This window comes from Capra hircus, chromosome 10, assembly GCF_001704415.2.
Source record: "Capra hircus breed San Clemente chromosome 10, ASM170441v1, whole genome shotgun sequence".
Classification (NCBI taxonomy): domain Eukaryota; kingdom Metazoa; phylum Chordata; class Mammalia; order Artiodactyla; family Bovidae; genus Capra; species Capra hircus.
The window spans coordinates 22,007,042-22,019,112 of record NC_030817.1 but is presented as its reverse complement, the minus strand read 5'-3'; the positions used below and the strand labels follow the sequence as shown (position 1 = coordinate 22,019,112).

General features: G+C 49.1%; 1 protein-coding gene across 1 annotated transcript in view; it reads left to right on the top strand.

Annotated features, from left to right (window-relative positions):
• Nucleotides 1-12,071, top strand: part of GALNT16 (polypeptide N-acetylgalactosaminyltransferase 16) — a 109,762-nt gene that overhangs the window by 62,931 nt on the left and 34,760 nt on the right. Inside the window, exon 3 of the mRNA XM_018054041.1 lies at nt 11,636-11,793. Within this exon, the coding sequence (XP_017909530.1) occupies nt 11,636-11,793 (158 nt within the window). The remainder of the gene's footprint in view (nt 1-11,635; nt 11,794-12,071) is intronic.

Here is a 12,071-nt window from a genome sequence, read left to right as displayed (position 1 = left end):
AACCCCAAACTCTTAGTTCACCCCTCCCCGACTCAGCCCGCCTTGGCCACCACAGGTCTGTTTTCTACATCTGTGTGTGTATCTGTTTCGTAGATAGCTTCATTTGTGTCATAGTTTTCATTCCACATGTAGGTGAGATCATATGGTGTTTGTCTCTCTCTGACTTACTATGATAATCTCTAGATCTATCCATGTTGCTGCAAATCGTGTTAGTTCGTTCCTTTTCGTGTCTGAATAATACTCCATTGTGTCTATGCGCCACATTTTATCCAGTCATCTGTCCATGGATATTTAGGTTGCCTCCATGTCTTGGCCATTGTGAATAGTGCTGCTATGAGCACAGTGGTGCATGCATCTTTTTGAGTTATGGTTTTATCTGGACATTTGCCCAGGAGAGGGACTGCTGGGTCATATGGTATTAATAGTTTTATTTTCAGTTCTTTTGAGATACCTCCTGAGAGACTATCCCTCACTCAGTCACTCCACACTGGTTTCCATAGTGACTGCACCAACTTACTGTCCCACCAGCAGTGTGGGAGGGTTCCCTTTTCTCTACACCCTCGCCACCATTTGTAGTTTGTAGTATGTCTACATTTCTTGTGAATTGTTGGCTCTTTGATTCATAAGAGCTCTTTGTATATTGAAGAAGTTAGTTCTTTGTTTGGCATCTATTTGGCTAATATACTCTTTTTCCCCAGTGTGATATTTGTATCTTGACTTTCTGGTATTTCTAGTTTTAAAAGTCTTTATGTAGTTTTAAAAATATAAATTTGAATTTTATGTTCAAGATTGCCAAAAAATAGAATAAAAAGTAAGCAATTTTCTCTTTATACTTCTCAGTTTCTTTTTTAAATTAAAATTTTTTGAGCCACCTAGAATTAATTTTGGTTTTAGAAATGCATTCAGCTTTGTTTGTTTCTGTGTTGTCTAGCTGCATTGCTAACATCATCCTTCCCCTTCCCCCTGCCATTTGAAATGCAACTGTATCTTATGACAACCCTTCATATTTACTTGGATCTATTTCTGATCTCTCCATTTTCTTTTACTGATCTGTTTGGTATTATGCCAGTAGTCTTGCCATACAAAATCTACAGTCTTTGATATGTCTTAATATCTGATAGGCCTATTTCTCTATCTTTAATTTTTTTCAGATTTTCACTGCTTGTTCACTCATATTTAAACTCTCCTAGCTGAATCCTTACCGCCACCCCCCAACCCCCAACACAGTTGTTATTTGCTGTTTAGTCGGATTGCCCTGAGTTTGTAGATTAAGTCAGGGAAAATTTGTATCTTAATATCACTGAAGCTTTTTCAAGAATGAACTGCATTTTCTGTTTAAGATTCTGTTTAGCCACAGGGTGGACATCTAGGAAAACAAGGATGAGCATATATAGTAAGTGGCTTATTTAGATTGCATGAAATGGTTGTTCGTTGTTGCTCATTAACAGCGCCTGGTTCGGTTCACTGTGGAGAATTGCAATGAATACGGTACAGAAGACCGCATTGCCCTGGACCCCAACACAGGCATCTGTGATCAGATGATCGGTGTCTCTGATTTCTCACTGAATAAAACCGCATCTTTGGCGTATCCCAGAAGTCATCAAAATGTCTCTGTTCATTAAAAAATATTACTATTATCCCTGTTTCCAGACTTTACAGCCACTTAGTGTATTGTACTTAGATAAAATGCTGGGCTGCAGGGGAGGGCCACTCCTGGGGCGTGGTCCTGCTGAGGGGACAAGTTGTACTCATCCCGGCAGTGGCTCTTTAAGAAAGTCTCCCAGGAGGCAGGCTGCTTTTTCCAGTTCCCCTTCCCTGCCTCCTTTTTCTTTTTGTTTAACCTGATTTTAAAAGTCTGTCTCTGTCCTGCTTTCTCCTATTGATGGGTCTAACCTAATTGTTTAATCACATTAGTCATGAACAACAGGTAATGTATTTTTGAACTTGACCCACAATGCCAATCATGTACTGCCTCAGCCACTATTGGCTCTAATTTGGCTCTCTGTGCTGAAAAGTGTCTCAAACTAAGGTGCCCACCCCATGATCAGCGTATGCTGAGTCTAATGAGTAGAATTTGACCCTGGCCCAGCTGGTCCCAATCTCAGTGGAGGCTATCGTCACCCTCAAAATTGTCGTATCGATGTGTTCTATTTGTGACCCCATGGACTGTAGCCCACCAGGCTCCTCTGTCCATGTGATTTCCCAGGCAAAAATACTGCAGTGGGTTGCCATTTCCTTCTCCGGGGAACTTCCCAATCCAGGGATGGAACCCGAGTCTCCTGCATTGCAGGCAGATTCTTTATCACCTGAGCCACCAAGGAAGCCCCGTTACATGACCTATTATTGCTTTCATTTTTCCGATTAATATCTGACAAGTTCAAGTTCAATAGATTCGGAGTATAAAACACCGGAAGTGCAATAACTTACAAACAGTGACACACTACTTGCGTTACTGGAGCAGAACGAGGTGGGGACCTATACCGCATGTCAGTGGGGAGGGTATGTGTTGGGCCTGGGGAGCCCTGAGAGCCATCACAGCAGTTCTCTTTGCTGGCTTCCTTGCTCTCAGCCACAGAGCGTGGCAATGTTGTTTGGAGGATTGATACAATCCAGCAGACAAGAATCTGACTGGAAATCAGTTTTGTCCCCCTTGAACTGTGACTGCAGCTGAAGTCCATCAAGACCCTGAGGGTGTCCCTGGCTGGAAAGACCAAGGAGAGCCTGAGCTGACCTGGGGAAATCTGGTTATGTGCTATTTAGGTCTGAGTAATACAAGCTCTTCTACTTCTCATTTTTTCCGTGTTCTTTCTAGCCCTAAGCAAAGAAATATTTCCATCCTCATGTCAGGCCAAGAGATGACAGCACTGGGCAGGTCTCCATTAGAGCCATGAACTGATGCTCTGAACCCTGAGCCCAGGAGGGAGGCCACCCCTATCCTGCACTTGTCAGGGCCTGTTTGTGGTCCAGGCACTGAAGGCCAGCTTGCTTGGGAGCTGAGGGACTCAGAGTCGGAAGGCGGGTGCCAAGCTCATCTGGCCCTGGAGTAGTCTGAAGGAAGCTTCGTCCTTAGGCTTTGCAGCCAGACAGCCTCAATTCTAGTCCCAGCCCAGCCACTCAGAAGCTGTGTGACCTTGGGCTGGTCATTTTACCTCTCTGGGCTTCAGTTTCCACCTCTGTAAAATAAGGATTAAAAAAACACCTATTTGGCAAGACTACTTGAAGATAGCATCCAGGTCATCGTAGACCCTCAGTGAGCAGACAGTATCAGATTAGAAGAGGCCTAATCTTTCCTCATACTCTACAGCCGTTGTGGCTGGGAGGGTCAGCCAGAGTTCTGGTACCCCTTACAGACCCAGGAATGCTCTCCTCAACTTGGGTAAGCTGATAAGCAGGTGGAAACTGAGCTTTCACACCACACATTGCAAGCATGGACCACCCTCAGAATCCCTCCAGCCCTAGATGGCCTCTGGGCTGAGCAGAGGAAATGAGACCCAGAGAGCTTGATTGGGACTGGCATCTTCCTGGATCTGAGCAGAGGTGGTCTGGAACAGTGGACCTGGTGCCCTGTCCCATCCTTGAATGGAGGACCCTAATTGGGAATGGGTGCCCCTTTCCCAATGAGTGTCTCTTTCTTGATGAGACCACTGATGTCATAAAGCTCTGAAGTTATCAGCACCCTGGAGAAGTCAGGCCATGGTGGGAAATCTAGCTGGAAGTTCAAGGTGGGCTTCCCAGGCAGCCCCTACCTTGAGCTCCTTGGTATGTAATTGAACTAGAACCTCCCAGGCCTGGAAGCATAAGTGTTACAAGGTGGCATTTCTAGAGTAAACTTGGAGGCTCTAGCTGAGCTGCATTTGGCTCTGCTGATAGTGAAACTCTGGGTCAGTACAAATAGAGGCCAGAAAACCAGACTCACAGTGCTGCTCCTGGGAGGAGGTCAGGGGAGATGGCTTAGGTCCCTCCTGACTCTTGGTCCTGTCATTTCAGTAGCTTGTGACTAGTAGTCACTCACCTCCCTGCACCTTCTGAAAGCAGCAGCTCAGCCTTGGTTGCACATTGGAACAACTGGAGAGCCTTAAGAATCCCTGATGCTTGCCACTCACCTCCAGAGATTTTGATGTAGTTAGTCCTTGGTAGGACCTAGATGTCAGGATGTTAAAAGTCTTCCCAGATGATTCTAATGTTCAGCCAGGGTTGAGAGCCACTGCTAAAAAGGCAGGCGAGCTAAAGATAATTAATATATAATCTATGTGCCAGTTACTGTCCTAAACCCATCATCTACATCATCTCCTTGAATCCTCACCGTAATCCCCATTTTCCAGATAAAGAAGCACGCTCAGAAAGGCTAGGTGACTTTCCAAGGCCAGAGAGCAGTAAGCACTTGGCATTCTATCCCAGGGCCATCAGATTTCGAAGCCCAGGCTGGCAACCTTATAATAAAGGACTACTTTTGAAAAGGACATCCTAGGTAGCCCTAGTGGTTAAGAACTCGCCTGCGAATGCAAGAGATGTAAGAGACAGGGGGCCGGTCCCTGGGTCAGGAAGATCCTCTGGATAAGAAAATGGCAACCCACTCCAGTATTCTTGCCTGGAGAATCCCATAGACAGAGGAGCCTGGTGGGCTACAGTCCTCAGGGTCACACAGAGTCGGACACGACTTGGTATACATGCAATTTGAAAAGGAAGATGGGGACATGTCTGGGGCAGGCGCTCAGTAACCCAGGCAAGTTTCCCCTGTGCCCAAGCTGAGATTGCCAGCCTGGTGCCGCCCTCGGCATCCTGTCTGGTTGAGCAGGAACCCTGGCAGTCCAAGCGGAGTTGGCTGCTTCCCCAGAACCCAGCAGCGTGCGGAGACACTCAGGGGGCCCGCCTTTTCATTTGGGAGAGGTGGAACCCGAGACAGTGTTCTCAGAGATGGTGACTCATGCACTGTTCCCCAGCTCTCCTAATGAATGGCAGTCTTTTAATGTGAAACACAGCATCAGATGAGATTTTTGTTCCCAGGGCAGTCGGGAGTGGTTGGGAATTATATTTTGTTCACCAGGTGTTTGGGCTTTAAAGCAGCCTCAGAAAAAAAAAAAAAAAAAAAAGGTCAAGAGTCATCCATTAAAAAGGACCAGAGTCTTTTTATTTGCAGTTCCAGTGAATTTAGTGAAAGGCAAACCCAGCAGGTACCTGTTTTACTGGTCATAAAAGGAAATTGGGCAGCAGTTATTCCAAAGGAGTTAGAGTTGTTTAAATCTAAAATTTAGGGATACGTGTATGTTTTAAAGGAAAATTTACAAGGCTTGGAGATTTGGGTTGAACTGTTTTTGATGAAAATGACATGGAAAATATTTTTCTTTCTTATTTTAAAACTTCCCCTTGGCTGTTTGTTTCCTAAATTTAGCAGTCAAAAAGAAATAAGCAAATCTAGGTGGAAAAAAGGAACAAACTGATGCAAGTCAGGCAGGTTTTCAAAGTTTAATTGAAGTAAGGGACTGAAAATAAAAGTCTCCAAAAATGAGAAATAATTCTCCCCAGTTTATAGAGCAGAGTTGTTCTTTCAGCATAAACAATTTCAAGATATGATTGACCGTATTGGACATGGAAGTGCTGGATTATCCACTTCCTGAAAACACAGACTATCGGGGAGGCTGTTGCTTAAACAGCACCAAGAACTCTCAGCAGGAGGCTGGAGGGCTGTGGGAGGCTCATCAGGCTGTCACTCACTAATCTCGACACGCGTTCCTTACTGCGGCAGCTCAAGGGCCTCTTCAGTCACGGTCCAGGTGGGAACTCCCCCAACCCCCACCCTTCCTGAAGTCTGACCACAGCCCTGCCTCCTCCACAAGGCAACTAATGCCTCACCCAGCTCTGGGCTCCAGTCCCTGGGCCAGATTGCAGAGACTAGCTTGAAAATCTTGAAATGGATGGCTTTCACCCAAACTGTCATTGCCGCTGGTAGCCCATTTGTTGGTTTTTGTTTTTGACTTTTGTTTCTTACTTTTGGAGAGTGGTTTTCTTTTCACTGAAAGGACCAAAGGACTGATATCTCTGAAGGTTTGTTTATGAGCGAATAGCCAACTCAGACTGGTTCAAAAAAAAAAAGTAGATAGGTAGGTAGACAGATATACACAGATAAAAAAAAAAATCAAACTGAATTTGGATCAGAAATAATTGGCTTCAGGGACCCCAAAGAATATCACTGGAGCTCTTTCTTTCCATGTCTTGGGTCTGATTGATTTTTCTTGGTTTTATTCTCCAGATAAGATTTCTGTGGGCAGGAAGACTCCCACTTCCCAGGCTTAGCAGTGCTAACGAAAAGAGTTCATTGTATAGAGAAGTCTCAGGGTGGATTCTGATTGTTGTTATTCAGTTGCTAAGTCATGTCCAAATCTTTGCAACCCCATGGGCTTCAGCATGCCAGTCTTCCCTGTCCGTTATCTTCCGGAGTTTGCTCAAACGCAAGTCCATCGAGTCAGTGATGCCATCCAACCATCTCATCCTCTGCCGCCCCCTTCTCCTGCCTTCGATCTTTCCCAGCATTCAGAGTCTTTTCCAATAAGTTGGCTTTTCGCATATGTGGCCAAAGTCTTATAGTTTAAGCTTCAACATCAGTCCTTCCAATGAGTATTCAGGGTTGATTTCCTTTAGAATTGACTGGTTTGATCTTCTTGCAGCCCGAGGAACTCTCAAGAGTCTTCTCTAGCACCGCAGTTCGAAAGCATCAATTCTTCAGCACTCAGTCTTCATTCTGATCGGCCCATATTAAGTCAAATGACTGTTCTGAACCAGTCCCCTGTGTCTGGGAGTGCAGTGACAAGGTCAGCTTAGCCTGCGTCTTGTGCCCACCTCATGGTGGTGACTGAGGTATTGGTTGGGTGGGAGGGAAGTGATTAGCGGCCCTGCCAGAAGCATGTGAGTGAGGAGATCCCTAAAATGGGCAAAAGCTACCCTGCCACCGTCTCGGTCCATTACAATTCCAAGTGTTGTGTTAGCCGAGTGTGGGGAGTGTGGTGTGGGGGCAGGAGATGCTTGCAGTCATGACAGCTCATCCCTCCATCACTCACATACTCATTAGCCATTGCCTTCGAGTCCCGCTGGGTACTGTTCTGGGCTTCAGGATCCAGCATGAGATGAAACAGACAATCCCTGCCCTGCTGAAGGTTTTATTTTTGTGGGAAGAAGCAGTCAACAATATAACATGGATAAGCAAAATGCACATAGAATGTCCGATGGTGCTAAGCACTATAAGGAGAAACAGCAGGTGGAAGGATGGAAGGCAAGTGTGGGGCTAGGGTTTTACAGATGGTGGTTGGGGAACGCTCACCAAGGAGGTGAGGTTTGAGCAGAGCCCTGCAGGGGGTGAAGGTGCAAGTGTGCAGACATCTGGGAGAAGAGCCTTCTGGAAAGAAGGTAGGATGAGCAAAGGGGCGGAGGGGAAGGGTACCGGCAGACTCAGGGAACATCAGGAGGCCAGTGTGACTGGAGCAGAGCCAGAGAGGGGCAACAGTAGAAGCTGAGGCCAACAAGGGGACAGGGCATTGGCTCCCAGAGTCTCCTGGGCCACTGTGAGCTCTGGGGCTCGTCCTCAGTGGGGGCGAAAGCCACTGGAGGCCCTGTGCTATGTCAGAGGATCCCATCGGTTCACTGTGGTTTTCTCCCCAGATGATTTTAAGTAAGGTGAGAGCAGGGACACTGTCTAGGTATCTATTTACTCATTCATTCATTTACTCACTCATTCATCCTTTTATTCAGTAAACATCTGCTTAATACCTACTGTGTGCCAGGTGCTAGGAGCTCACAACTTAGTGCAAAAGAGACATAAAGCAAGATGTCAGTGCCTTGTGGCATAAGAATTCCACAGACGGCCCCTGTGCCCTCATCCAGAAAGGGCAGCAATGCCAGTCCCATCCAGTGCCTCCTGCTGGCTCTGAGTCCAGCACCTCGGGTCCCTCAGGCCGATCGAGATATAGCTCCTTATGGTTCAGCAGCCTAGAGCCAAAGGATGCTTTGCTCCTAGCCAGTGTGCTTTGTAGGCAGTGTGGCTGGGAGAACGGGAGACCACAGCGCACTGCTCACCAGGGCCTGGTGTCTGTGCCATCGCGGGACTCTTGCCTCAGCCGAGGTAGGCTGGGTGAGGACCCATGGCCAGTTCTCCAGCCACCCATGATCTAAGTTTGAGGGTGGAGGCTTCTTCATGATCCTGCATGGCCATGCCCTGTGTGGGATGGGAGAGAAGCGGGTAATCTGGATCCCTAGATTTCTCTTCTGGGAGCTGTCCTTTTGATTTCCATCCTCCCAGCTTCTTGCACAGTGTTAACACAAACTAGACTCTCAGTGAATAACCTGTTGCTTTAATACTAGTGGGATGTGCTTCAGCCACTGCCTGTGGGACCCAGGGCTGGGGTCTGCATCACGGTGGAGCCTGGGGGCAGGAGGGTACCAGGGGTGACCCCTGGACTTATCACCTGGAGGACTCAGAGGGTGGGACTGCCCATGTCCGCCTCAGGCAGCACAGCAGAAGCAGCTGCTCTGGGGACTGATGAAGAATTCATTTTGAGGCATAGAGTTAGAGGTGGTCATGGCCTGGAAGTCTCAGGATCAAAGGCCAAGGCCAGAGGGAGAGGAGAGTTCAAGAGCTAGAGGGAAATGAGCCATGGGGTGGGTGTGTGTACTGCTTAGATACCCAGTAGAAGAGCTCCGGGTGGTGACTGGGCTGAGGCAGGGAGGGGCTGGATGGAGAGTTCCCATCTTACCCTTCCCCAGTCTCCCCAACACTCAGCTGACTCAGGGCCACTGTTGTTTCAGCTCCAGACCCCGTGGATGCTGGGCCCATGGGAAAGCAGAGCTGAGGCCTCTGGAGGGAGCAGGCCTGTGTTTCCTTGGCCCCCTTCTTCACAAAGGTGTGTCACGGGTGAAGAGTCCAACCTCAGAGGAGGGTTGGACCATCAGAGGTAATGGTCTGAGGAAGGGAGCAGTAGATGCATCTTTGAGGATGTGTAGCTCAGTTTTGGAGAAGGAAATGGCAACCCACTCCAGCATTCTTGCCTGGAGAATCCTGTGCACAGAGGAGCCTGTTGGGCTGCTGCTGTCCATAGGGTCACACAGAGTCGGACACAACTGAAGCAACTTAGCATGCATGCATGCATTGGAGAAGGAAATGGCAACCCACTCCAGTGTTCTTGCCTGGAGAATCCTGTGGACAGAGGAGCCTGGTGGGCTGCCGTCTGTGGGGTCACAATGAGTCGGACACGACTGAAGCGACTTAGCAGCAGTAGCAGCTCAGTTTTGAGGCCCCGAGAGGAACTTCCCTAGAGATGCTCTTCTCCAACGTTCTCTGAGGCCCCAAGGAAGCTTTGAATGAGGCGAGGAAGGCAGCAGAGGACAGTGTCAGAAGCAGCCCTTCTTCCTGGCACAAAGAGGTGCTCAGTGGAGCTTTTCTGAATAAATGGGTGGATGGATGAAGGAGTGCGCGGATTAAAGCATCCATATAATCAATGAATGATCAGGTGATGTTTGGAACTTCTAGAAGTGTGTCCCAGTGCCCGGTAGGTGGGTGGCTTTTTATCAATATTTTTTGGGTGATGGGTGAGTGTGGGATGAGGGCTTGGGGGTTTCCTGAGCCCACAGAGTGGCCACAAGTCCTAAATAAATAAGCATGGCACGGTTATTTCTCTCAGTTGACTTGTAGGATAATTCAGTAACATGCTCTCCCCATGGGAGCTTCTGCAATTTTGTTCTTATTTTAGCTCCTCCACCATCAGCTGGAGGCTGATTTCCATTTCCCTGACCCCCAGGCTGAGAGGAAGTTGGGGGCAGAGTTGGCACCCATTCTTTCCCCAGGTGGGAAGGACACAAAAGAACCCTCATTCTCACTCTCACAGTTGACAGCTTGGGTCCTTCTGGCAATTCAAGCTTCAAGCCAGAACCTTCTCTCCCTCTCTCCTTCCCTCTTCCTCCCTCCTGCCCTCCTTCTCTCTTTCCTGAAATGGATTTCGAGTCCATGAGGACTCCACCCCATTTGCCCAGCCCCTGGTATGGCGCCAAATCAGAACACCACAGTGCAGCTGCTACGGCCGTCGTCACCATCTGAAGCATGCGTGTGGCACGAGGCTGGGCCCACTGGACCCGAGGAAATCTCCCTCACTGGCTCTGACCTCAGGGAGCTCAGGACTGGCTCCTAGAAGGCAGGAACACTACAGAGAGGCAGCCCTATAAGAGTCAGGCACTCCCTGGAGCTCTAGGTTCTCAGGGGAACATGGAGGCCCTGGGCTGCTGGTGGAAGCCCCCCAGCATCACCTAACACATTGGTCTTCTCTCAGCAGGCCAAGCTGCCTTCCTGGGACCATCCCTCTAGAGACTAGGCCTGTGGCGGGATTCTCATATAGGGGTTCTATCCCTGGACAGCTCTCACCTACCTTCCTGCTGCCCCTGCGGGCCCACAGCTCCTGTCTGGTAGAGTCGAGGTACACTCACAGCTGATATTTCCAGGCACTCTAGGGGCTATCAGCCAGCAGTGTGGCTGAAATAATGAGATGTCAGGATCCATCTACCCTTCCGTTCATCTCAGAAGTGTCTTTCCCCAGTGTCTTTCATGGGGGGGACTTTAGGAGCACAGAGCAGGGTGTGGCTAAGAGGAGGGGGCAACCACCATCCATCACTTCCCAGCACTTAGCGCCCGGGCCCCCGGAGATCTGATGTGGACCATTTCAGCAGCAAGCACGAATCCCAGAGAAGAGGCTTCCTCTGGGCAGAACCTTGTCCAAGCCCTGGGTGTTTCACTGATCAGGCACCTCCTACATGCCTAGCCCCAGTGCCAGGCCCAAATTCATACCTAGGAGACTGTCCATCTGACGGTTGCTTGGTGACCTCCAGCCTGGTTGGTGGTCCCCTCAGGTGGTCCCCTTATCTTGGGGGATCTGGTGCCCTCCAAAGTGTCACCATCTCCACATCCAGCAAAGAGCATTGGCCAAGAGTGTGGGCTTCCGAGTCAGAATGACCAGTTTGACTCCGGAAACCTAGGACTTACTAGCTCTGACCTTGAGCTTTTTTATTAATAGGGTTTTTTATTTTTATTTTTAATGTTGGCTTATTTACTATTTTTGGTTGCCCTGGGTCTCCGTTGCTGCACATGGGCTTTCTCTAATTGCGGCAAGTGGAGGCTACGCTTCCTCGCAGTGCCGGGGCTTCTCATTGTGGTGGCTTCCCTTGTTGCTAGCGTGGGCTCTAGGCGCCCGAGCTTCAGTAACTGCAGCACATGGACTCAGAAGTTGTGGTGCACGGGCTTAGTTGATGCACAGCATGTGGGATCCTCCTAGACCAGGGATCAAACCCGTGTCCCCTACACTGGCAGGCATGCTCTTAACTACTGGATCACCAGGGAAGTCCAGTAGGCTTTACTTTCTAAGAGCAGTTTTAGGTACACAAAAGTGAGTGGAAAGTTCAGACAGTCCCAGATACTCCCTGTCCCCACATGTGGGGGTACTATCTCGAGCCTCAGTTTCCTCATCTGTACACTGGGGGAATAATAATCTCCTGCTCAGGTACCAATGAGGTGATGCTTGGCTCCCGCCTTGTCAGAAGTACTTGCCACTCAGTGGCTCCTTTGTCCTCTTGCCTGTGGCCCTTCTGATGCTGACCTTTGTCTCAGGTGACAGGAACGCCCTCCAGAGGCTTTGATGAGAAGGCGTACCTGGCAGCCAAGCAGTTGAAGCCTGGAGAGGACCCCTACAGGCAGCACGCCTTCAACCAGCTGGAGAGCGACAAGCTGAGCCCTGACCGGCCCATCCGGGACACCCGCCATTACAGGTGTGGCCTCTGTTGTGCTGGTGGAGAAAGGTGGAGGGAAGGGCCGACCCCAGTTGGCTTTTCTTTGAGTCACATGGGTTTAAGAAATGAGAAAATTTTCCTCAGACTCAGTCCAGCTCCTGAGACATACAACCCCTTCCTATCTGTTGTTTTCCTGGCTCCTCTTAGTTTCACTGACCTCCTGAGGGTCTGAGAGGCCCAAGGAGACCTCCCAGCCAGGCCACAGAGGCCCCTCAGTACCTCAGTCTGGAGTCCAAGCGAGAGTGGCTGGCCAGGAG